This window comes from Hibiscus syriacus, unplaced genomic scaffold, assembly GCF_006381635.1.
Source record: "Hibiscus syriacus cultivar Baekdansim isolate YM2019G1 unplaced genomic scaffold, ASM638163v2 tig00112243_pilon, whole genome shotgun sequence".
NCBI classification, from domain to species: Eukaryota; Viridiplantae; Streptophyta; class Magnoliopsida; order Malvales; family Malvaceae; genus Hibiscus; species Hibiscus syriacus.
In genome coordinates this window covers 392,529-417,716 of record NW_024063280.1, presented here as the reverse complement: position 1 = coordinate 417,716, position 25,188 = coordinate 392,529, and the positions used below count along the sequence as shown (strand labels likewise).

The 25,188-nt window shown below is 34.3% G+C and overlaps 2 protein-coding genes and 2 pseudogenes across 3 annotated transcripts; 3 read left to right on the top strand and 1 right to left on the bottom strand.

Moving 5' to 3' along the window:
• Positions 1 to 473: 473 nt before the first annotated feature.
• On the top strand, positions 474 to 9,802 carry LOC120176422 (protein EXORDIUM-like 2). The gene is made up of 3 exons (XM_039182852.1): positions 474 to 490; positions 5,552 to 5,556; positions 8,698 to 9,802. The coding sequence occupies exon 3, from the start codon at positions 8,719 to 8,721 to the stop codon at positions 9,598 to 9,600; it is 882 nt and encodes a 293-aa protein (XP_039038783.1). The 5' UTR covers positions 474 to 490; positions 5,552 to 5,556; positions 8,698 to 8,718; the 3' UTR covers positions 9,601 to 9,802.
• Positions 9,803 to 12,680: 2,878 nt separating this feature from the next.
• Positions 12,681 to 14,889, bottom strand: LOC120176394 (annotated as a pseudogene).
• Positions 14,890 to 17,634: 2,745 nt separating this feature from the next.
• LOC120176420 (14-3-3-like protein) lies at positions 17,635 to 19,716 on the top strand. Of its 2 annotated transcripts, XM_039182851.1 has the most exons (5): positions 17,635 to 18,222; positions 18,891 to 19,013; positions 19,190 to 19,306; positions 19,387 to 19,464; positions 19,543 to 19,703. In XM_039182851.1, the coding sequence occupies exons 1-4, from the start codon at positions 17,734 to 17,736 to the stop codon at positions 19,444 to 19,446; spliced, it is 789 nt and encodes a 262-aa protein (XP_039038782.1). In that variant the 5' UTR covers positions 17,635 to 17,733; the 3' UTR covers positions 19,447 to 19,464; positions 19,543 to 19,703. The 2 variants fall into 2 exon arrangements, with proteins under 2 accessions (XP_039038782.1, XP_039038781.1); XM_039182850.1 differs by having other exon boundaries at positions 19,387 to 19,716.
• A 2,042-nt stretch (positions 19,717 to 21,758) lies between these two features.
• LOC120176383 lies at positions 21,759 to 25,078 on the top strand (annotated as a pseudogene).
• Positions 25,079 to 25,188: the final 110 nt, after the last annotated feature.

The following is a 25,188-nucleotide window of genomic DNA, read 5'->3' as shown; positions in this document are numbered from 1 at the left end:
ATTTTTCAATCTAACCAGTACAAGTTTACCGGTTTTATGAGAGAATATGTCTAAATAATGTGTCGACACTTTTTTAGTTTGTATCGATATTTTTGGTCCAGAATGAATGGAAAACAGGGTGCAACCATAAAGTGTTGATCCATATATAAAAAGTGTCGATCCCAAAAAATCGAACCCAAAAGTATAATGTAATATGTAATTTCAATCTAACCGGTACAAGTATACCGGTTTATGAGAGAATATGTATAAATAATGTGTCGACACTTTTTTAGTTTGTGTCGATATTTTTGGTCCAGAATGAATGGAAAACAGGGTGCAACCATAAAGTGTCGATCCCAAAAACATCGAACCCAAAAGTATAATGTAATATGTACTTTTTCAATCTAACCGGTACAAGTATACCGGTTTTATGAGAGAATATGTCTAAATAATGTGTCGATACTTTTTAGTTTGTGTCGATACTAATTTAAATATCAAGTGTTTTTCCACCGTTCACTATATATAGTACTCTTAATCGAGAAACCATAAACATAAAGACAAACAGGCAGAAGATAACTCTTCCTCTTTCTTCTAGCGTTATCATAAGTGACGATCAGATATTCAGGTAAATTTATCGATATTTTATGGGTTTGATTGATTTCTATATTGGAGTTTTTTTCCTTGAATGTGTTTGTGTTCCATTGTAATAGCATCCAACCAAAATGGCTCCAAAACGTCAGCGTCAGAAGCGAGGTCTTTCTCAAAGCTCTTCTCAACCCAGTTCTTATCAACCACAACCTCCTTCTATAACAAACGATTCTTCTGAGGAAATCAGGTCCTTCGAAACTCTGAACTTTAGATCTGATATGGAGAAACAAAGATGGCAGACGAGTTTTAAAGTAAGGAAGATTCGTCCCGAACGTGTCATTGACTTGGGTTTCTTGTTTAATGATAATTATGCATTTAGTTTTAAATCCACATTTACATCTTGGGGTTGGCTTGAATTCCTTGGTGTAGAACCAAGATATTATCCCAACCTAGTTAGAGTTTTCTACAACAATGCTTCCTTACAGCACGAGCCTAATAAGACTAATATAATAGGAATTAATACATATGTCATGGGGAAGGATATATATATATCTCCAGAAACTATTGCGGAGGGTTTAGGTGTAGCGAATACAGGGGATTCAGATGAAAATGGTGTAGATTGGTCTACAATTAAACGGGTTGCTAAAAATAGCCCAATTCACCTCGATGTAGAGTCGAGAGTGCTTCAAAAAATGCTCACATGGTATATCCGGCCTAGTGGGGGAAAACATTCAACGCTTCGAGACAGCGATTATTGGTGGATAGCAAAGTATAAATCCAAAACGGCTCCAAACATTGCAAAACTCATATTTAATACAATTGTATATATGGTCACAAAGGGAGCAACAATTTCGACTACACTACCATATGGATGTGTCATCACCCATCTGTTGAAGAAGAAGGAAGTTGATTTTTCGCATGACGCCCCTGTTCGGTTAACCCGCAAGATTGACATGGTATTTATTAAAAAAGCGGGATATGATTTTGTTGAAAAACTCGGTTGGAAGCGTGTCAAGGAGGTCGGATTAGATCAAGAGAGGGAGGAAATGGACCCCGTTGGCCATGAAGAAGAGAAACCAAGTGGAGACGCAATGATGGAAGAAGCTCCAGTTGCAGAGGATGTCACAATTAAGATCGTGATGGAATATATGGTCAATTTTCGGGAGCATATTGATTCCCTTGTGAGTGGAATGCGATCCGATATTTCATCATTGCAACATGAAGTCTCCATGTTGCGTAACGAATTATGTCAACGACATCAAACGACATCTATCCTTTTTATAAAAGTGTCTATACTTTTTTCACTGTGGAAAACATTAATTTAAGGTTATATTTTGAGTGAGTTTTAAGATATTAATTTAGTAATTATAGGCGTCTAATGATTTATTTTTTACGTTACGATATATATTATTATTAAATTAAAAATTCTAAATATTATTTTATAAAATATCAAAACAATCAAATAATTTTTTGTGCAAATGAAATTATTAAATTAATATTGTAGGTGGAAAACATGAAACATACTTAAAAAAAATTGAAACATAAATTACATAACTTTAAAAAAAATATCAATCCTTTTTATAAAAAGTATGGTCACTTTCAACATATTATAATAAAATAGGTAAATTTGCAATGCTATCGGTATAAATATACCGGTTTTATGAGCGAATAGGTCTACAACCTATATCGACACTTTTTAATATTGTGTCGGTACTTTATGTCCAGATTGGAAGAAAAATGTGTCGATACATTGTCAAAAAGTGTTGACATTTACACATCGGAACCCAGAATTATAATGTAATAGATAATTTTGTAATATAACCGGTATAAATATACCGGTTTTATGAGCGAATAGGTCTACAACCTATATCGACACTTTCTAATATTGTGTCGGTACTTTATGTCCAAATTGGAAGAAAAATGTGTCGATACCATTTAAAAAAGTGTCGACATTTACACATCGGAACCCAGATTTATAATGTAATAGATAATTTTGTAATATAACCAATAAATATACCGGTTTTATGAGAGAATAGGTCTACAACCTATATCGACACTTTCTAATATTGTGTCGGTACTTTATGTCCAGATTGGAAGAAAAATGTGTCGATACCATTTTAAAAAATGTCGGTAATTTTAAGTAACGCGGTTTCTTCCTTCATTCAAAATATTTATATGTACATACAATAGGAGTCATGTTGATACTTACGATATATGGAGATCGTTGTCATTCCATTCCGTCTTCGAAAAAATCAGTTGATGTAGGCTGTGTGCTTGTACTCAAACTGAGCTTGACTTGAGGACATGTTAGTTTGTTATGTCCCTCACCGTTGCAGTACCTACATCGCCTAATTTTCTTCTCGACCTTGTTCTTCGGCACTTCTTTTCACTTGCGTTGTTTTCGTTGAGGGTCACGAACATTGTTTACTACAATGCTCTGGTTGACTGAATGATTCAAACCAAACGAGTTTTCTAATTCTTCTATTAGTTTTTTCATCTCATCTCTTGCAGTTTTGAAAGACTCGTCTGTCTTTGATGCAATGTAGCATAACCTACTTGACGTTGAACGTAGAGCAGCGAACCTTGCCATTTGCATCACTTCTGGAGACACATTCAAATCAACATAGCTGGGTGCAGAAGCCTTCGCATCATTAGTCCACCTACTTTGAATCAAAGTCCCGAGCAAATATGTGTAGTCCAATTGCTTCAAAATGTGAAGTTGATGGCGACACGGAAGTCCAACGGTCTCAAATTTTTTACAGGAGCAAATTAGAGTTTTCGTACGAGAATCAAAACTAATTTCAAATTTCCTATTTTTTTCTGCGTACTTTGACAAAATATAATGTTGACATTCATCTGATAATGACTTAATCTATGCCTCAATCCGGTACAATGTCTCCCGTATAAGTTCATCTTGGAACACACGAAAAGATTCGCGGGTAAAAATCGCAGCGGCGTGGCTTTCAAGGTCGACCGGTTTTGTGATATGGAAGGGCTTCGTATGGGAACTTAAGTAATCCGCTTTCAACTCGTTCATACGCATTCTACTAATTCCATCTTCAATTGCACGAACAACATCTAAATATGTCTTATTGTGTTTCAGTGCAATAGCTAGTGAAGCATTCATAGACTCGCACCTTTGTGTTGAGCGAATATTGGCAAAGAAATGACCGGTTAGATATGCTTGTGCCCATAAGTGTCGTGTATTTCCCTTCTCAATCACCCATGGATGCTTTTGGACGTTGAATTCTGAAACAACCGAACGCCATTGAATATCAAATTCCTTGGTTGTCCACCAGGAAGCCATGCATTTTGAGAATGCTGCTGTAAACTTTGGGTCACCAATGTTAGCTTGTGCATTGCGAGAAAGATGCCAAGAACATAATATGTGCTTAGCATAAGGGATAACAGATTTGATAGCCCTCTGCATTGCCCTATCCCCATCGGTTACAACGGAAATAGGTGATTTATTCATCATGGCTTCTAAACAATTCTGTAGCACCCACTCGAAAGATTGAGACGTCTCGTCAGCGATTATGGCAGTGGCAAACACAATTGTGTTATGGTGATGATTGACACCAATAATAGGCATAATTGGTCGACCATACAAATTATCTTTGTACGTTGTGTAGAACGCAATTACATCACCGAAGCATGTGTAATCCGATCTCGATGTAGAATCCGACCAAATAAGATTATACAATGCCCCCGATTCATCTACCGAGTATGTCATAAAAAACCCGGGATCATCATGTTTCTTATAATCAAAGTAGGCAATAAGCGCATTCACATCCCCATCGACGATTTCGTTTGCTTTACCTCTTTGAAGTGCATTGTAGAGGTCTTTATGTGTAAATCCAACATTATGATAGCCCACTGCCTGCTGCGTTAAATAGTTCATTACTTGTGACGTGCCAACACCGACCTCTTTCAATGTTGTTGCCTCATCGATATCAGCCTTACTTACAGCTCTATTAGAACGCATAAATGGTGTCATAGCAGGTGTGCACAATGCATGATTATGTTTCTGATCAGACTTACTTATAACCCACTGATCGTTTGTATTTGTTGCTGTAACTACGACTCTAGCCTTACATCTTGTTCTTGTGACTGGCGTATGAGCACGTTGACGATCAACAGTATTGACTTTTGATACTCGAAACCCTTCTTTGGAACAACAAAATTCTTGTGTCTTCACATTCCCTTCCACGTCAAGCCGTGTTGTTCCCTTACGTGCACTAAACCCATGTTCCCGTGCGAATCCCTTGTAAAAGTACCAAGCTTGATCACGTGAACAGAAGAGCTGACCAACCAATCTGTCAGATTCATCAACATTATGTACTTCATGGCATTCCTCGGTTGGCTTAACATTGTCTACATCAGTATTATCCATGGCAAAAATTTTGTTGTGCAAGTTCAGTGCTCCAGGAGTTGATGGAGATGTAAGCAAAGGTTCATTTTGAACATGTTTTAGTCGTGCTGCTTTCAATAGGATGTGGCATTGGTAGTAGTAGTTAAAGGGTGGGTACAACATTAAATTCGCAGTACATATTTAGGTATGTACAATAACTACAAGTATATATTATCATTAAATTTAGGTATGTACAATAACTACATATTTAGGTATGTACAATAACTACATATTTAGGTATATACATCTTTTGAGTGAGTTTTAAAAACAATAAACATATATATTACATATTTATTATTATCTTTGGTTAATGTTGTTAAATTTAAATTCTAAATATTATTTTATAAAATATCAAAACAATCAAATAATTTTTTGTGTAAATGAAATTATTAAATTAATATTGTAGGTGGAAAACATGAAACACTATTAAAAAAATTGAAACATAACTTTAAACAAAGTATCGATCCTTTTTATAAAAAGTATGAACACTTTCAATATAATAGGTAAAAATATGATGTAATAGGTAGCGCTTATATAATGTAATAGGTATCGTTTATATAATGTAATAGGTAGTGGTTATATTGTAAAGTATCTATCCTTTTTATAAAAGTGTCTATACTTTTTTCACTGTGGAAAACATTAATTTAAGGTTATCTTTTGAGTGAGTTTTAAGATATTAATTTAGTAATTATAGGCGTCTAATGATTTCTTTTTTACGTTACGATATATATTATTATTAAATTAAAAATTCTAAATATTATTTTATAAAATATCAAAACAATCAAATAATTTTTTGTGTAAATGAAATTATTAAATTAATATTGTAGGTGGAAAACATTAAACACTATTAAAAAAATTGAAACATAAATTACATAACTTTAAAAGAAGTATCGATCCTTTTTATAAAAAGTATGGACACTTTCAATATAATAGGTAAAAATATGATGTAATATGTAGCGCTTATATAATGTAATAGGTATCGTTTATATAATGTAATAGGTAGTGGTTATATTGTAAAGTATCTATCCTTTTTATAAAAGTGTTTATACTTTTTTCACTGTGGAAAACATTAATTTAAGGTTATCTTTTGAGTAAGTTTTAAGATATTAATTTAGTAATTATAGGCGTCTAATGATTTATTTTTTACGTTACGATATATATTATTAGTAAATTAAAAATTCTAAATATTATTTTATAAAATATCAAAACAATCAAATAATTTTTTGTGCAAATGAAATTATTAAATTAATATTGTAGGTGGAAAACATGAAACACTATTAAAAAAAATTGAAACATAAATTACATAACCTTAAAAGAAGTATCGATCATTTTTATAAAAAGTATGGACACTTTCAATATAATAGGTAAAAATATGATGTAATAGGTAGCGTTTATATAATGTAATAGGTAGCGTTTATATAATGTAATAGGTAGTGCTTATATTGTAAAGTATCTATCCTTTTTATAAAAGTGTCCATACTTTTTTCACTGTGGAAAACATTAATTTAAGGTTATCTTTTGAGTGAGTTTTAAGATATTAATTTAGTAATTATAGGCGTCTAATGATTTATTTTTACGTTACGATATATATTATTATTAAATTAAAAACAATAAACATATATATTACATATTTATTATTATCTTTGGTTAATATTGTTAAATTTAAATTCTAAATAATATTTTATAAAATATCAAAACAATCAAATAATTTTTTGTGCAAATGAAATTATTAAATTAATATTGTAGGTGGAAAACATGAAACACTATTAAAAAAAATTGAAACATAAATTACATAACTTTAAAAAAAGTATCGATCCTTTTTATAAAAAGTATGGACACTTTCAACGTATTATAATGTAATAGGTAAATTTGCAATGCTATCGGTATAAATATACCGGTTTACTTATAAAATAGGTAAATATAAGCGCTACCTATTACATTATATAAGCGCTACCTAGTATGTTATTGTACTTTATAATATTTCCGGTTAAATAATATAACATAACCGGTCTAAATTTTAACCGGTCACTTGTTTAACCGGTCACGCCGTATATTAGCCGTTTTTTAGGCGCCGCACCGCAGAACTACCCTAAGATTACAATGTTTGGTTAAAGGAATAAAAAATTATTAGAATGTATATTTTATCAAATTGTCCTTATTATATATTTGTTTTTTAACAAGTTGAATTTTAATATAATTTTACTATAATTAATTTATATATTTTCTTTAAAAAAAATTAATTCATAAAATTTATATAATTTTTTTACAAAATTGAAAAGATAAATATGTTTAATGAAAGGGTAAAATTTTATTTTAACCCCTGAACTTCATATAAAATTCTAATTATGAATTTTTTTTTGTAAATTTAAAATAGTTTAAGGATAAATTTATAATTTAATCTTTGTAGAATTTTTTTATTTAATCACAGGAGAAGGATATTTTTGAAAAAACATTTAAGGGCATTTTAGTTCAAAACGCCGGTAATCCAACAATATCTAAGGGAAGGGGTAATTATATTCTCGGTAATATACCCCCAAAATACCATTGTTGGAAATAAAAAATTACCAGGGCTGTTGGGAATAATTTTCATTTATCTCGATAAATGTAAGATTTTATCTATTTAAAAAAATTAACTATTTAATAATAAATACTCATATTAGTATATCAATGACTAAATTGAAAATCTCAAAGATAATAATAAATTTTCTAATCATCTTGCATCACCAATATTTTTTTAAAAATGTATTATACAAATATTAGTAAACCTCCACTCTTAGTTACTTATTTCGCTCAGTAGACCATCACGTTACCGTTTCAATTCCTTACTATGAAAAGTTAATGGACCGAGGTTATTACGTCATCTGTGATCCTAACAAATAATATTTATCCACCTTATTTTTTAAAAGTGAATCTTTACGTCTTTTGCATGTAAAAATTTATTAGATAATTATTTGAAAGTTATCTTGAGAGGATAAACCTAGGGATGGGTATGGGTCAGGTCGAGTCGGGTCTTTGGTCCACTCGACTCAATCCGAAAATAAAGAGTTCTTCACCCGAGACTAAACCCAATCCGACCCGATTAAAATAAGTTTTCACCCGACCTAATATATAACTTAAAAACTTGACCCGACTCGAAATAATAAAAAATATTTTTATTCAGTAAAAACAATGACTTAATTGAAAAAATAATATATAGAGGGGTATTATTGTAATTATTCCTAAATATTTAAGGTAAAATTATATATATTTTCAGATCAGATCGAGTCATATATTTTTCACCCTAAACTCAAATCCGACCTGACCAAACCCAACCCAAACCTGCATTTTTTTAAAAAAAAAATCAGATTCAATCAAGTCGAATAGTATCAAAACCTGTCGAATTCATATTCCATATCTATCCCTAAATAAACCCTAATAATTGAAAACACAAATGTCATGGTAATTCAAATCTATCTAATAATTTCTCCATTAACTGCACACGGACTTGCGAAATCTCTCTACGTTATACGCAAAACCCAATCGTTTCCCTCCACGTGGCTTCCTTTGACGTTGACACCTCTGCAATGACAGCTGTCTCCCGCTATCTCTCTCTCTCCCCCTAAAAAAAATCACACCTATAAATAGTTCCTTCCTTCCCTTTTCCTTCACTCTGCAACAAATCTTTCCCAGCAAGCAGCTTTCATAAGTAAAGCAAAAACGATTTCTTTACCCGTATGCAATTACCATTTTACCCTTTGAACATGGCTCCAATTTACCACCTCTTTGCCGCTCTGTTCCTCCTCTGTTTCATCAAGCTCTCCTCCTCCGAGCTCGTCCAACAGCAACCGCTTGTTTTGAGGTACCACAACGGCCCACTCCTGAAGGGCAAGATCACCGTTAATCTCATCTGGTACGGCAAGTTCTCTCCAATCCAACGGTCGATAATCGTCGACTTCATCACCTCGTTGAACTCGAACAACGCCGCGCATCCGTCCACGTCATCGTGGTGGAAAACGACGGGGAATTACAAGGGCGGCTCCTCCGCCTTGACCGTCGGCAAACAGATCCTCCTCGAAAATTATCCCCTCGGTAAATCCCTCAAGAACCCGCATTTACCAGCATTGGCGAGCAAATTTAACGGCGTTAACACCATCAATATCATCCTCACGGCTAAAGACGTCGCCGTCGAAGGGTTCTGCATGAGGTGCGGTACTCACGGGTCAACCAGGGGTCCGGTCCGCGGAACCTACATCTGGGTCGGGAACTCGGAGACTCAGTGCCCGGGTCAATGCGCTTGGCCTTTTCATCAGCCTATTTACGGTCCCCAGACACCGCCGTTAGTGGCGCCAAACGGAGACGTGGGAGTCGACGGAATGATCATCAACCTGGCCACGCTGTTGGGTAACACCGTTACCAACCCGTTCAATAGCGGGTATTTTCAGGGTCCGGCGAATGCTCCCTTGGAGGCGGTGTCTGCTTGTACGGGTATGTTCGGGTCGGGTTCATACCCGGGTTATCCGGGTAACGTGCTTGTGGAGAAGAGTACCGGGGCTAGTTACAATGCGAATGGGATTAATGGAAGGAAGTACTTGTTGCCGGCGATGTGGGATCCCCGGTCATCAAATTGCAAGGCGATCGTCTGATGTGACACGTGGCGGATATCACTGGTGAGGGGATGATGATGAAAAGGTTGACGTGGCTATGATAATTAGGAAAAGATGGTAGGGACCCTTTTACGTTGTCGTTTTGTGTGACGTGTAAATTCCTATATAACAAAAAAGAAAAAGAAAATGTGTGGGGTAGGGGCAGATGAGAGATGGAAATGTGGAACAATAAACTATATAAATATTAAAGAAGTGAAAAGTTAAAACGTCTTTCCTAATATAAACTTATCTTAAATTTTCGATGATATATAAATTTCAATTATGTTTGAAATTGAATAAACTAATTCTAAAATTACGATTATTATTTTTTAAATAATTAAAATATTCATTTATCGAAGTCGTATCAATAAATATTTTGTCAACGTGTTAAGATTTATGAAATTCGATCTATTAATGAGTTACTAGTCATTTCTAGTTGTTGAGATATTTCGGAGTCGTTGGGGATCAAAATAGCTATTACCTACAACTTTTAAGGCATAAGGGATTTGTTCGTTTACTAAAGAGATCGATTATTTTTTAAATATTTGATCGTTATACTAAAGGGATAGATCTTTTTTTGGAAGAGACCGATATTTTCTTCGAGGGATCGATCTTTTTTATGAAGGGATTAATCTTTTTCCTCGAAGGATCGATCTGAAACTCATTATTGTCTAAGGGATTGATTATTTTTCAAGGGGATCGATCATTTGGTCAAAGGGATCGATCATTTTGCTAAAGTATCGATCATTTGAGCTAGACAAACTTGGAAACATAACAGTAAAGCGCAAAAATGATCGAGTATGTTTTGAAAATGTTCTACTAAGTTTGAAAACCATATAGAAACATATTTTTTAAGTTTTATTTGGACTTTGAATTATTTTTGAAGATTTTGAACAAATTCAATTTAGTCCAAAACATTTTTTCCTTGTTTATTATATCAAAATATTAGTTTTACACAACATCTCTAAGCATTAAACATGGAAGAGAGAAACTTGAAGAAGCACCAAAATGACCAACGGAAAAAACGATATCCCCTTAACATCAATCTCATCCGACATCTTTATGCGATAATCAACGAACCATTTTGAACAAACGAACAGATGAATCATACATTTGAAAATCAACAACCACAAATTCAGGTAAAATAAAAAAATTGAGAAGAAAACAAAATAAAAATCCTACACCGAGAGTCCAAAAACACGTAGTCATGATACCCTTTTCTAGAGAAATGGTCAAGAGTATTATTATAGTAAATATAAAAAAACATAATTAAAAAATGACAGGATGGTGGTCGGAAAAGACCACCACCGCCACCGAACGAAAACGTTTGTAAACTACCCAGAGTGGTAGTAACTGCTGCAGAAAGTTTGTGAGTGAGCGAATGGAGTTTATCAGATTAACTACTGGTCCGGGCCAAACACATTTTAAAATTTTTAAATATGTGAGAACGATTTTAAAAGTTACAATAAATTTCATGCTAAACCCATTAATGAAATTTAACACAAAGAAGTATAGTTGATTTTAAAGTAGTTCTATTTAAGTCCAAGTATCAGTAAATTAAGCTTCTTAAATAATGCTTGAGATTGTAAATATAATGAATTTGAGCATTAAACACAAAGAAGTATAGTTGATTTTTGTGGGGATTTTTAAGTGTTAATTGGCATAAGATGTTGGAAAATTCTACAACGCTCGACAAACACCACTAATATAAGTGATACTGAGCATCATTAATTTAATTTATAAAAATTTAAAATTTTAAAAGACTCAAGATATAATTATAAATTAGTTAAAAAATTTAAAATAAATATTATATAAACTCAATATATAATTATAAATTAGTTAAAATTTAAAATATATTATTTAAAATAAAATATTAATTACATTATTTTTCATAAATTTTTAATAATAATTAGATCAAATATCAACCTTTAAACCATAAATATTTTATTTAATTAATTTATAATTATACATTAAATTTTTTAAAATTTTAAATTTTTATAAATTAAATTAATAATATTTTATGGTGCTCATCAAACGATACTCGTCAAGGCTAGGTTAAACTGGATCAAGAAATGAAAACAAACAAAAAGATCCCGGGGTTGAAATCCAGGTTATTGGCATAGGAGAAAAGGATTGGTGGACGCAAGAAAATGATTACGTGCGATAATCTTAATATAGGATTAAAAAAAATATTATTAATTTTATTATTATTTAAATAATAAAACTGATAAAAATTACTGAAAAAATTATTATTTCTATCAATTTTATTATTATTAGACGTTTTACCAATTTTGTTAATAAAATCGGTAACCATTTCGAAATTGTATTAATTAAAATAAAAATTTTGATACAAATGATTTTCGGAATAATACTAAATCTCAAGCTTTAGGCCTTAAAGTTTTAAATTCTAAACCCTAAAACAATAACGCAAATGTACCCTTAAATCTAAACCAAACACTATTGTATTTCAGATAGATTTTCTCATATTTAATTATTGTTTTCCCTTCCAATGCACACCTAGGCTCTACATAGGGCATGGTGAGAATATGGTATTAAACATTAATGACAAATTTTGGAGAGGGATTAGGGAAAGCTATTAAAAGACATTTACAGGTTTTCAGAAGGAAGTTGCAGGGGACCACCTTTTTAAAAAATCAAATTTCAGTGATGTCAGAATATCAGAGTAAGAATCAGAGATGGCATGCGGGAGCACACATCAAATCAGTTCATGCACCCATCCATCCCATCTACTATTTCGTTACATGTGATGTGAACTGATCTCAGCTTAAGGATGCTTGTGAATTGGGATATTTTCAGTGCCTGCTGTCATTTTCAGACTACGAAAATATAGGGTATAATCTAGGCTCATACATACATACATACATAAACATACTACAAAATGTAATGCATTAGGTGCAGCAATGAATGTGGATGATGATTGTCAAAAAGATCTACAACAACCTTGGGTAGTCGGAATAACGTTAACCACATTGGAAACTAAGCCAAAAAAATGATGAATGTATATGATGTTTTGCAAAAACTGAGTACTTACCGGGATCCCCTATAGTTTTATATAAACTTTTTAAGGTGATTTAAGCTGCGACGGTAGGCTTAGAGGCAGCGGAGAGCTTGGACCTTCTTTTGGCTAAACTCTCGCTACGGAGCTCCCGCTGCTCCTTCAACCTTGTGGCGAGCAGTTTCTGGTACTCGGCTGCCTCTGATTTGGCCTTGGCGATTCTCTTCTTATCAGCAATTCTAGCCCGCTTTCTCTGGAGTGTCAATGGGGTTACCAGCCTCTGGATTTTTGGTTCTTTACTGACCTTCTTGCCTGCAAACCCCAAAATGGACACTCGATCCAAAACCCCATGGACATACTCGGGTATAGTATGGCGATACGACACCCCAGTACATACCCATATACCACACGGGGTGAACAGTAGATGAACTTCGGAGTGAAATCTATGAAGCTCAAGGAGCTTAACGACTAGTGCCATAATTTCACCATTTTTCTAAACACATAAACGAATATGTTCGTAAACGTTAAATAAACAAGTCGGCGAACGCTAAACAAACCAAACACAACCGTATTCGCTCATCATGCCCAGTTCATTTATACCCCTAAATGTGGTGGACAAATGAGGCATGCAGATGCAAATTATGTACTAGGGTTTAGAAAATACGAAGCTAGAATCCAAGAATTATGTGCCTTGTATTTTCCTAGAAAATACAACCTACTACTGTGTGCATTAAGCACTCCACTATTTTGTAGGAGATAAATTAATAATTATATGTTAGACCATTCACAGTTTGCAAATAACTGGAGAACAACGTTATTTAAAACAGAGGTAAACATGAAGCATTCACTAATGTCCATCTTTATTTAAAAGACAGTTGAGGAAGAAAGAACAACGTTACCAGAGTTTGTTGTGAAGGTCCGCCTGTAAGTGTTGACATACTTCCTGACATCATCTTCCTTGGAAAGGTTGAAGAGCTTTCTAATCTTGCTCTTTTTGGACCTCTCATCCTAGGTTTTTCAGTGTCGGTTAGCCCCGGCAAATCATTCTCTCCCTTCTTCACTATAACAAGGTTCAAAACAGAAAGGTCTTGGCTAACAATACACCCACGAACCGACTTCCTTCTACGCTCACCATTGCGTCTTCCGTATCCACGGAAGCAAGGCGTACCTGCTCAAGCAATATAATAAATGAATCAAACTTTCATTCTGCAGAGGCAGACACGAATGAAAGAATAAAAAATCGACATTCCAATCCACAAAGGTTAGTGCCTTAGTAGAGTAATGAGACAGCAGATATCAAAATGGTAATGCAAACAATACAACTCTCCAGATAAAATAAGTCATGCACGACATATGTTTCAACTTTTGATCTTAGCTAAATTAAGTTTTATTCCAAAGCTCTAATCTTAATGCAATTAAAAGCCTAACCTAATTACTAAATCATATATTATATCAATAACATTGAAAACCTCATTGGACCAAGCTCAAGGCTTCATCTAGCATCGTTTGAAGACATAACCATTAACCGGATAAAATTAGGTGTCTACGATATAAAAGCTTTCTCAAGCACACAATACACAAACCAAAACAACTAGATCAGAAAACTCACCTCTATGAAGCAAGAGACGAACACGACCGGGAGTCAGAACACCCTGCTTCATCGGGAATCCTTGCTTGTCGCAACCTCCCATGATCTTGAAAACATACCCCTCGAATTCCTGTTGAAAGAAATCGAAAACAACAATCTTCTATTAATTCGAGAATGTCAATCATTAATCAAAATAAATTTGTCAAATGGCTGTTCCGCATACCTCGCCTAAAGCATCTTCGGCAACCTCCTGCGAGATCCGCTTGTCGAAAAATGCACGATTGTTGCAATAAAATAACATCAATATCTTTAATCACAAAACGGAATCTAGGCAAATCTCATAAACTCAACCGAAGTCTTAGGCTCTATTTCACATATAACCAAAATTCGACATACACATTTCTCTTTGCTTTTCAAACAGAATGAACTAAAGAAAACAAATTAAACTTACAGCTTCTGGTCGTCATCGATCTCGAGCTTCTTCTGGCAACCAGTGGTCGGATTTGCGATATTAAACTACACGACAGCAAAATAATAATAATAATAGTTAAATTGAACAAATGGAATACAGAGTTATAGCTATGAAATTATAGTTTTCAATGATTTTTTGGGTAAGGGTCATTTTCGGATCGAGTTTACCTGCTGCTGCTCGAAATTACGGGATGCAGCCCAGTGCGCGAAAGAGAAGAGAATGAGACGAATGGAGAATAGGGCTTTAATAAGCGTGCGTCTTTTAAATGGGCCGATTTGGTCTTAGGCCGACAATCATCTTGGTCTCTACACCTTTTTGTAGTAATGTCTTTAATCAATGGGAGATACAACAGAGTAAATCAACTGAACTAGGTATGTAAACGAACTAAACGAACAAAGGTATGTTCATGTTTGTCCGTTTAATTTTAACAGAAAAATGAACGAACACGAGCGTAAGCAAACAAAAAATTTATTGTTCGTGTTCATTCGTTAAGGAATATAGCTTGTTTGTGTTCGTTCATTTAAATGATAAACGAACACAAATGAACGAACATAAACGAAAGGATGTAAACGAACACAATAAATGAACATAAATAAACGTAAACAAAAATAAATGAAAACATATATTTTTTTCTTTCATAAAAATTTTAGGATTCTATTTTATTTAATCGTTTTGAGTTTTTTTTATTTGTATTTAAAATTAATTGAATTTTAAAATATTTATGGGTATCATATTAAAATTTTGGGTTTTAATATTTTAAATATGTCTAGACAGATTGAGCTAAATATAAATAAACACACATAAACGAACGAACATAAATGAACAAACATAAACGAATATATTATCGAACGTTCACGAGCGTAAATGAACGAACGAGCCCTTTGCTCATGTCCATTCATTTAATTAAACGAAATGAGCCCTCTGCTCATGTTCGTTCATTTAATTAAACGAACACAAAAACTTGTTCATGTTCGTTCGTTCAATAAATAAACGAACTTCCAGCCGAACGGTTCGTTGAACGTTCGATTCATTTACAGGCCTAAACAGAGCGTCTGATGAATTAGTTGTGAATTATCTGTATAACGTTTATTTATGTATATTTATTAAGTTAAATAAATAATTTTTAATAATTTTTTGTATTCATTTAATAAATGAATTTATACGAATAGATGTATGTTCAATTTATTTATGTTAATTAGGGTTGGGCATGAGATTCAAATATGACTGGTTTTGACTCGATCTAATCGGGTTTAATTTTTTTTTAAAAAGCATATTCATATTCAGGTTCGGATCGATTTTGGTTTTTTTAGATGTTATGTTCGGATCGGATTCGTGTTTAGGGTGAAAAATACTCGATCCGATCTGAAAAAATTATATTTTTATCTTATATTTAGGGATAATTGCAATAATACCCTTCCATGTATTGTTTTTTATAAATTAAATCCCTATTTTTATCGAATAAAAGTAATAGTTTAATAAATATATTATTTCGGGTTGGGTCGGGTCGAGTTCAAGTTTTATCTCAAAAAAAGATCGAGATTAGGTCAGATGAAAGATGTATAATTTTCAATTCGGGTCGGGATCCACCTGACCCAACCTATACCTATCCCTAATGTTAACTAATAAACTTGTTTATAAATTCATTTATTGACTCGTTTGTAAATTTATTTACTCAAATCTCAAATTTTTTTTCTATTTTTTGAAATGGAGATGTTATGCTAGCTAATAAGATTGGCACGATAATATTTCTTACTCCTAATAAAGACAGAAAAAGTATACAAATAGTCCCTCGACTATGGAGTATTGTTTTATTTAGTTCTCCAACTATTGAAAGTTATAAAATAGTCTCCTAATTATAAGATATTGTTATTTTGAGTCCCTTGATTGTGAAGGTTACAAAATGATCACCCACTATTCATTGTGTTCCAAACTCGTCGTTTTTCGTTATAAAATTGATGATAGTTTGAGTTGGACGTTAACATGTAGACTGAGATATGATAGTCATTTGAGATTTTAGGATCGTATTATATCATATCTCGGTAAGTAGGTTAATTCACTCAAATCACCATCAGATTTTTAACGGAAAATGACGAGTTTGGAGCATAATGAATAGTCGATGGGAGCATTACATCAAACTCTTAAGTACGAGGGGTCGTTTACATCTCGATCTACCAAAGCAATGAGATTTGGTGGGGCAGCATCCAAACAATCATTCTCTCGGGATCCATTGAATATCAGTAGCTCATGCTTTGCATCTCAAGTTATGAATCGCACACACCAAGGCTAAAATATGAACAACACCATTTGTATGCTCTACTATATTGGTTGCATGATATATTAAGTGAAAAGTAACATATCTCAATCAGAAAACAATCAAACAGTGAAAAAACACAAATCGAGACTATTTGGTTAAAGTTTTAATTTGGTTTTCTTGGTTTTTAGCCTGGTTTCATAGAGATCTAAATCGAAGGGTTGAATAAAGAAAGGAAAAGCTTTTATCTGGCACTGGTTTTTACACCGATGATGGAGATTTATGGAGTTTGGATTGTTTTCCGATTAAATGGACAATAGAATCATGTTCAGAAAGGTCAGACAAGTTTGATGGGATATTTTGAGATTCATTAGCCTCTGATAATGGTGATCAACGGTGATCATATCGACGACCAACACAATGACTATAATTAGGGTTGGTTTAGATCGAGAGAAAATGATATGAGGAAAAAAGAAACGAGAAAAAAATAAGAAAAAAAAAAGATTTTATGGGAAATCTCAACAAATTCACTATTGTTTTTAAAAGATTTAATTTTACGTAGAAATCCAAAACAACGTCGTTTTGATATAGTTTAAAAAAAAAAGCTATTTGAAAGTTTAGAAATTAAATTAAAATTATTAAATTTTAATGACTAAGATAATTAAGTGATGAAAATTACCATTTACCCAAAAGAACGACAACGACGATGCGAGTTGAAATTCCTTTTCTCTATTTCTCCAAATCTCAAGTCCCTCGGAAATAAGATCCTCCCTCTTTCGAAAACAACCACTCAAAACCAAGAAACCATGGCCGCCGCCGCTTCCCCACGCGACGAGAACGTCTACATGGCTAAACTCGCCGAGCAAGCTGAGCGTTACGAGGAGATGGTCAAATTCATGGAAAACGTCGTCTCCGCCGTACCTCCACCCGACGAACTCACCGTCGAGGAGCGCAACCTCCTCTCCGTCGCCTACAAGAACGTCATCGGTGCACGCCGTGCCTCCTGGCGGATCGTCTCCTCCATCGAGCAGAAGGAGGAAGGACGCGGGAACACCGACCACGTCTCCGTCATACGCGACTACAGGGCCAAGGTCGAGGCAGAGTTGTGCGAGATTTGCGCCGGAATTTTGAAGCTCCTCGATGAGAAGCTTGTTCCGGCTGCTGGAACCGGGGATTCCAAGGTGTTTTACCTGAAAATGAAGGGAGATTACCATAGGTACTTGGCTGAGTTCAAGACTGGCGATGACAGGAAAGCCGCTGCCGAAAATACCCTCACCGCATATAAATCTGCTCAGGTTTGTGGCAATTTCCGTAAATTCCGGTTCGATCATGTGTATTTTGCTCGTTTTGATGTGTAATTTAGGGTCTGGTTTAGTTTAGATTTGAATCATGATGAAATTTGTTTTCAGTTTGTTTGAATCTAGATATGATTTAATTTTTTTTCATGGGAACTGCCCTTGATCTTTTCTGTATTTCTTATCGTCAAGATCCGGATCTGATTTCCCTTGCTAAACTTGACTTGGAAACATAATCGTTAGAAGACATTACTGCGAACCGTAAAAGAAATTTTACTAAAATTATCGAGAAATATGGTCTCATTTCATAAATTAGTTTTGTACTTTCTGTTGGAACTTGTAACTTTATCATTTCTGATTTAAGTGCATTAGGCATAGTTGAATTTCTTTTTGGGACCAATGAAATTTGTGTTTGTGATATATAGTCACTCCTCACCTCATCTCTTCCTCCCCCCAACTTAGTATTCGATGTTCCTCGGTTTTGATTCATTTTGTGGTGTAATTTTAGTTGATTCGGATTATCGAGCATTTCCAGTCATGCCATTGTTGTAATTCCTGTTTATTTCGGTTCTGGTTGATATTTACCTCTGGTTAATGATTTGTATTTCGTCCATGGTTCCGACCCTTTATGATGCTATCTGTATCTTTTTGTGCTGCTTTCTTTTCAGGACATTGCAAATACTGAACTAGGCCCGACTCATCCTATCCGTCTAGGATTGGCTCTGAACTTTTCTGTCTTCTACTATGAGATCTTGAATTCTCCGGATCGTGCTTGCAGTCTTGCCAAACAGGTAGAATTAGAAGACTTCAGAAATTTTAGTTTAGTCTAAATATTCATCTCGTTCATCAAAGAATGTGCAAGTACATTCTTTTACTTTGCACATCCTTTTTCGCTCTTCATTTGGAGTTCATTTATTTCGTCTTCAAATTCTATCGAGTCAAAAGACTTTTTCATTTCTTTCCTCAGGCTTTTGATGAAGCCATTGCTGAGCTGGATACTCTCGGAGAGGATTCATACAAGGACAGCACTTTGATAATGCAACTTCTTCGTGATAACCTCACTTTGTGGACCTCAGATATGCAGGTTTGACGCTGCATGCATGTTTTTTCTATCTTGCCTCTGTATTTAGCCATCTATGTTTTTATAATGTTTTATCCATTTAGGATGACGGGACCGATGAGATCAAAGAAGCTCCCAAAAACGAGGACGAGAAACAACCGTGAAGCCCCCCAATCTTTGTGGTAGTATTTTGCTTCTCTTCTTGTTTTTGTACCGAAAAGTTGGTTCGTCTCACTTTCTCTTTCGTTGCTTGTTTTTAGTTGATCATGCCTGGAACTACCCATCAATTTCTTAGCATTTCGCTGTACTAATTGCAGTGAGGCAATGTGCACTCTTGTTTTATTGTTTGCTCGACAATAAGGGAGTTGACAATGGAGATGTTTCCTAAGCTTAATTTTTTTAAGATGGTTTCTTGGACTTATCACATTCATATTTATATCTGTGGTTTTTTTTATTATAATTTAATTTTAATTTTGTTCAATTGTTAATTTAATCATGCAATTTAGTACTTTTAATAATTGATTCTAATTACAATTGTTATTCTAGTTGATATTTATACAATTGACAATTATGCCATAAATAATTTCTTAACTCCTTAAATCTTAACAAACTAAACCTAAAATTTAAATCTCTAAAACTTAAATGATAAGACATCAACTTTCTTAAAATATAAAAATTATCCCATAAATAATTTCTTAACTCCTTAAATTTATTAAAATTACCAATTTGATCATTATATATTTTTTTTCAACCAATTACATTTTTAAATTAAAAGCGTTGAACCTATTTTGATATACCAAATTTAAGGGCAAAATGTGTTTGGATTTTATCAAATTCATTCAAAGTTTTCAAAAATAATTCAAAGTCCATAAAATTTGAATTTGAAGACAAAAATGATTTTCTAGAAAATAAATACCAATATTGTTCATGTGGATATTGTTCTTACAATATTGATACCACATGAACAATATCAATATTGTTATTGTAGTATCGATACCTAAGGTAAGGGAAGTATCAATACTCTCATGGCAGCATCGATGTTGCCTATTGGTTTTAAATGTGTTCATATTCCAGTATGCAAAATTGGTACTGATACTCAAAGGAGTATCGATACTAATATAGTAGTATCGATACTGTAAACCCTAGTATCGATACTCACAACCCAACGTTCGAAAAACGACTAGTTTTTATTAGTGCAATACTAATATTCACATCTCGAGTATCGATACGCCGTTGTATGAGTAGTTTTATTTTACAACAATTAAGTCCCAAATGACTTCAAAACATCCCAACGGCTAGAAATGATCACAAACACATTCCAACATATAAAAGGAAGTTGAATACACTTGGAGGATGTTACAACGCCTATCCAAACAATCAATCCACGTCAAGAGAAAAACTATTTCATTCTTATTTTTCATTTTTTCTTGTACATAAGTGTTTTTAGTGAGCTTAATTGTGTAGGTTTCTTGTTTACATTTTCTTTATCCTTTTGTAAAAGTGCTTTGGTTCTAGTTTAGCCATTGAAAACTATGAAATTGTAAAAGGTTACCTTTGAACCTAGAAAAAGAAAGAACAAATTAGTGGACTTGTTAGAAAATCCTTAGTGTGGAGCTAAGGTAGTGGATGTAGAATTGGTTGATAAGTCGAACCACTATAAATCGTTGTGCAAATTATCTATCTTTTCTCTCCGTACTCCCAAGATTTTATTTGGCCTATTCACCCTTGGCACTATTTTCGGTTGATCGATAGAGCTACTTAAATCGTAACAAAAAGTAATCAATTTATTTTTTTTACTGACCAATCCACTATATTGCGAATATAATATATATAAGGTAAAGTACACTGCTTTGTTGAGTTCTCTTATTATTAAAAAATTATAAAACGATTATTTGATTGTGGCACATTATTTCTTTTAGCCCCTCAACTATTAAAAGTTATAAAATGATCACTAAAATATTCATATGTTCCATATTCGTCATTTTGTATTAAAAGTTCTAAATTGGTGATCGTTTGAACTGGTCGTTCTAAATACATTTGTTTAAGTTGTATAGTCGCTTGAGATTTTAATATCATATTTTATTATATACCAATTAGCAAGTTAACGTTTAACTCAAAGGATTGCCAACTTTTTAATAGAAAATTATGAATTTGGAATATATGAATAGTCAGATGATCATTTTGTTACTTTTAATAGTTGACGGACTCAACAAAGCAATGACCTATAATTAAATGATCATTTTATAATTTTTAATAGTCGAGAACTCAACCCGATAACACTCTATAGTTAGGGATCATTTATGTAATTTACCCATATATATTTATAAAAATTATCCATATTATATCGACTAATTGTGGAAAACGGAACCTACCGAACAGAAGTGCCGTACTGCTGTTACTTGTTATAGCTCATCTCCGTCGTCGTCTCCACATTCTTCCATTTCGCTACCTCTGCCTGTTATATATGTGTGTTTATGTATATATATGAAAAACCCTTTTCAAATTTACAATTGCGATATCAAAATCCCCATATTAGACTTTCAGCTTTTATCCGACTGCTCATGGCATCTTTGAACCTTCCTGCTCTTTCAACTGCATCACTTTCTCGACCCGGGTAAGCTTTCTTCTCTGTTTCTTCAGCGGATCCTTTCGTTTAAGTTGAGTTTTCGTTTGGGTTTTCTTTGTTTAAGGTTTCTTTTCCCACAATTCGGTTTTCCCTCTCATGTTGTTTGATTTTATAATTCTTGTTTTTCTTCTTTTTAACGATCAACTGTTACATTTCGATGTTATACAAACGCTTTGCTTAGCTTAGATCCAATGACCCAATGTTTGTATGTAAACTTTAAGCCTTTCGACATTTGAAATGGTGATTTTATTTGCTATCTTTTGAATGATGGAATGTCGGTGTGTTTGGTTGGTAAGAAACAGCTAGAAAATTTTATTGTGTGAATTTCTTAGTGACATTTGTTTCTACATAGGTCATCCAAAAGCTTCCGATCCTTTAATGGATTACACAGAACGAAACTATTATTTTCAAATGGCTACACATCTGATTCGGCCTTCGTACGGTTGGGTCATAGATCGTCGTTTGTTATTAAAAGTGATGGAAAAACTACGTCTGCACTTCTATCCGGAGAAGGTGACTTCTGGTCGAATTCGGACAGAAATGGTGTTTCTAAAGATGGTAATCTCTTTAGTGATAACTCAGTTGAGATTGGTGCATGACAAGATACTATAACATTTAGAAATGTTGCTGCAGATGCCAAATCTGCGAGTAATGGTTTTCCCATTGACGATGATGAGTTTGATTCGGACCGCCCCACCGAAGGGTTTGCTTCCATCCCCGAGGCAATTGAAGACATTCGTCAAGGCAAGGTTAGTGCTGTTTTTTAGGTTCCATGAACCGGCAACACTTGTAGATTTATATTTCTGGATATTAGTCCGTTTTTTTTTCAGTAATCGGAATTAATGTTTGCAGATGGTAGTGGCTGTAGACGATGAGGACAGAGAAAACGAAGGAGATCTTATAATGGCGGCACAGTTGGTGACACCTGAATCTATGGCCTTTATTGTGAAGCATGGAACCGGGATCGTTTGTGTGAGCATGAAAGAGGAGGATCTGGAGAGGTTGAATCTTCCTTTGATGGTGAACCAAAGGGAAAATGAAGAGAAACTCCGCACCGCGTTCACGGTTACAGTGGTATGTTATACATGGATAATTCATTCGTTTCGGGGAAATAATGGATTATTTGGAAAGAAGTTCGTATCAACGAGACTAACTTAAATTTGAGACTTTATTTTATGTTCAATGGAATTTACTGCATCATAACATATTTGAAAGTCAGAACCACCACCTACTGGATATTCATGATCTTGATTGCCTACTAAAGTGATAAGCATAAAATACGAATTTTGGATAAATTTTTATGGTATTAACTATTATGAACAAAGTATGATTAGGGGTCATCAACACTTCGGATGATTCTCAACTTTTGTGTTGTATGAAAACCAATTTTCCAGGATGCAAAACATGGCACTACAACCGGCGTGTCTGCACACGATAGAGCAACGACAATATTGTCCCTTGCTTCAAAAGATTCTAAACCACAGGATTTCAACCGCCCAGGTCATATTTTCCCGCTGAAGTACAGGGAAGGTGGTGTTCTGAAAAGAGCCGGCATACTGAAGCTTCAGTTGATCTTGCAATGCTAGCTGGACTGGACCCTGTTGCGGTTCTCTGTGAGGTAGTAGATGATGATGGATCCATGGCTAGATTACCAAAGCTTCGTGAATTTGCTGAGCGGGAGAACTTGAAAATTATATCCATTGCTGATTTAATTAGGTAAACTAACGAGTACCATATGCAGAGATTTGTTTTCTACATATGTTTCATGGATCATGTGGTTAAGTTGTTCAATTAATCGTAATTTCTAGGCACGGTAAAGTAAATGATTAGTAATGCTGCTTATTGTTGACAGGTATCGGAGAAAGAGGGATAAATTAGTTGAACATGCTGGTACTGCACTGATACCTACGATGTGGGGGCCCTTCAATGCTTATTGTTACAGGTCACTATTAGATGGGATTGAGCATATCGCAATGGTGAAGGTGAGGATACATCGGCATCCTTATAGCTAATTTCACTTTCTTTTATATCTGATTTACCATAATTTTCGTTGTCAATTCTATATATGGCATGATTCTTTTGTATGGTGAAAACAGGGTGAGATTGGAGATGGACAAGACATTCTTGTGAGGGTTCACTCGAATGCCTAACAGGAGACATATTCGGATCTGCTAGGTGCGACTGCGGGAATCAGCTTAGTCTTGCAATGAAACAAATCGAGGATGCTGGAAGGGGTGTTTTGGTATATCTCCGTGGACATGAAGGCAGGGGAATTGGTTTAGGCCACAAGCTTCGTGCCTATAATCTACAGGATGCTGGTCGTGATACGGTAGAAGCAAATGTCGAGCTCGGGTTGCCTGTTGATTCAAGAGAATATGGTATTGGTGCACAGGTATGCTGGTCGTGATACAGTATAATCTGCAGGATGCTGTTCGTGATATAGTAGATTGAACCTTAATTTGTAACGTAGCTTATTCCATGCAGAATGGGTCCCATTTTTCGTTTCTCTTAAAGTACTCAAGCCCGACGTCTGTTTTTGATACATATTCGGCGGCATACCATATCACCTTCCCGAGTAATATAGCTTAAATATGTAGTTTCATTTTTCCATCCATTACTACATATGGAAGTAAGTTCAGTAAACATGAATCCGTAATGATCATGGCCTACTAGAATGCTTAGGCTTTATGCTTTGTTTTTATGGATTTTGCTTTCTTCTTACTTGATATAGAAGTTGTCTGATTCAAACTTCGGTTCTTTCTTTCAGATACTTCGGGATCTGGGTGTGCGAACAATGAAGCTGATGACGAACAATCCGGCCAAATACAAAGGACTTAAGGGTTATGGATTAGCAATTGCAGGCAGGGTTCCACTACTAACACCTATTACAAAGGAGAACAAGCGATACTTGGCGACGAAACGAGCTAAAATGGGCCATGTATACGACTTTACTAGCAGTATGAACAGTGTCATCATTGGCGGCAATGGTAACACGACTGTGGCGACGGACGCTGCATCTGAATCTTAGGATCCCGCTGCTTCGGGCTTGCTTTCGATGCTGGTAACTTTCCGACATGATCCCCTTGTTAGAACTTACCTGGTAGTAGTATGAAGAGAACATCATGTACGAAATTGGTTAAAAACACAAGCGATCTTATGCTTAAATTTAATGTTTAATTTGTTATGGTAGAGTTATCTGTAAAAATTCAAAATTAAGGGTTAGTACTTGATAAAATTCAAATTTAAATCTTATTATACGTAAAAACAAATCGACCTCGAA

What these genes read in the sequence shown, in the direction of transcription:
- LOC120176422 (XM_039182852.1), top strand. Translation starts at nt 8,719, where the DNA reads ATGGCTCCAATTTACCACCTCTTTGCCGCTCTGTTCCTCCTCTGTTTC.
- LOC120176420 (XM_039182850.1), top strand. Translation starts at nt 17,734, where the DNA reads ATGGCCGCCGCCGCTTCCCCACGCGACGAGAACGTCTACATGGCTAAA. An exon ending in CTTGCAGTCTTGCCAAACAG is followed by an intron (nt 19,014 to 19,189) that starts GTAGAATTAGAA and finishes TTCTTTCCTCAG; the next exon opens with GCTTTTGATGAAGCCATTGC. An exon ending in TGTGGACCTCAGATATGCAG is followed by an intron (nt 19,307 to 19,386) that starts GTTTGACGCTGC and finishes TTATCCATTTAG; the next exon opens with GATGACGGGACCGATGAGAT.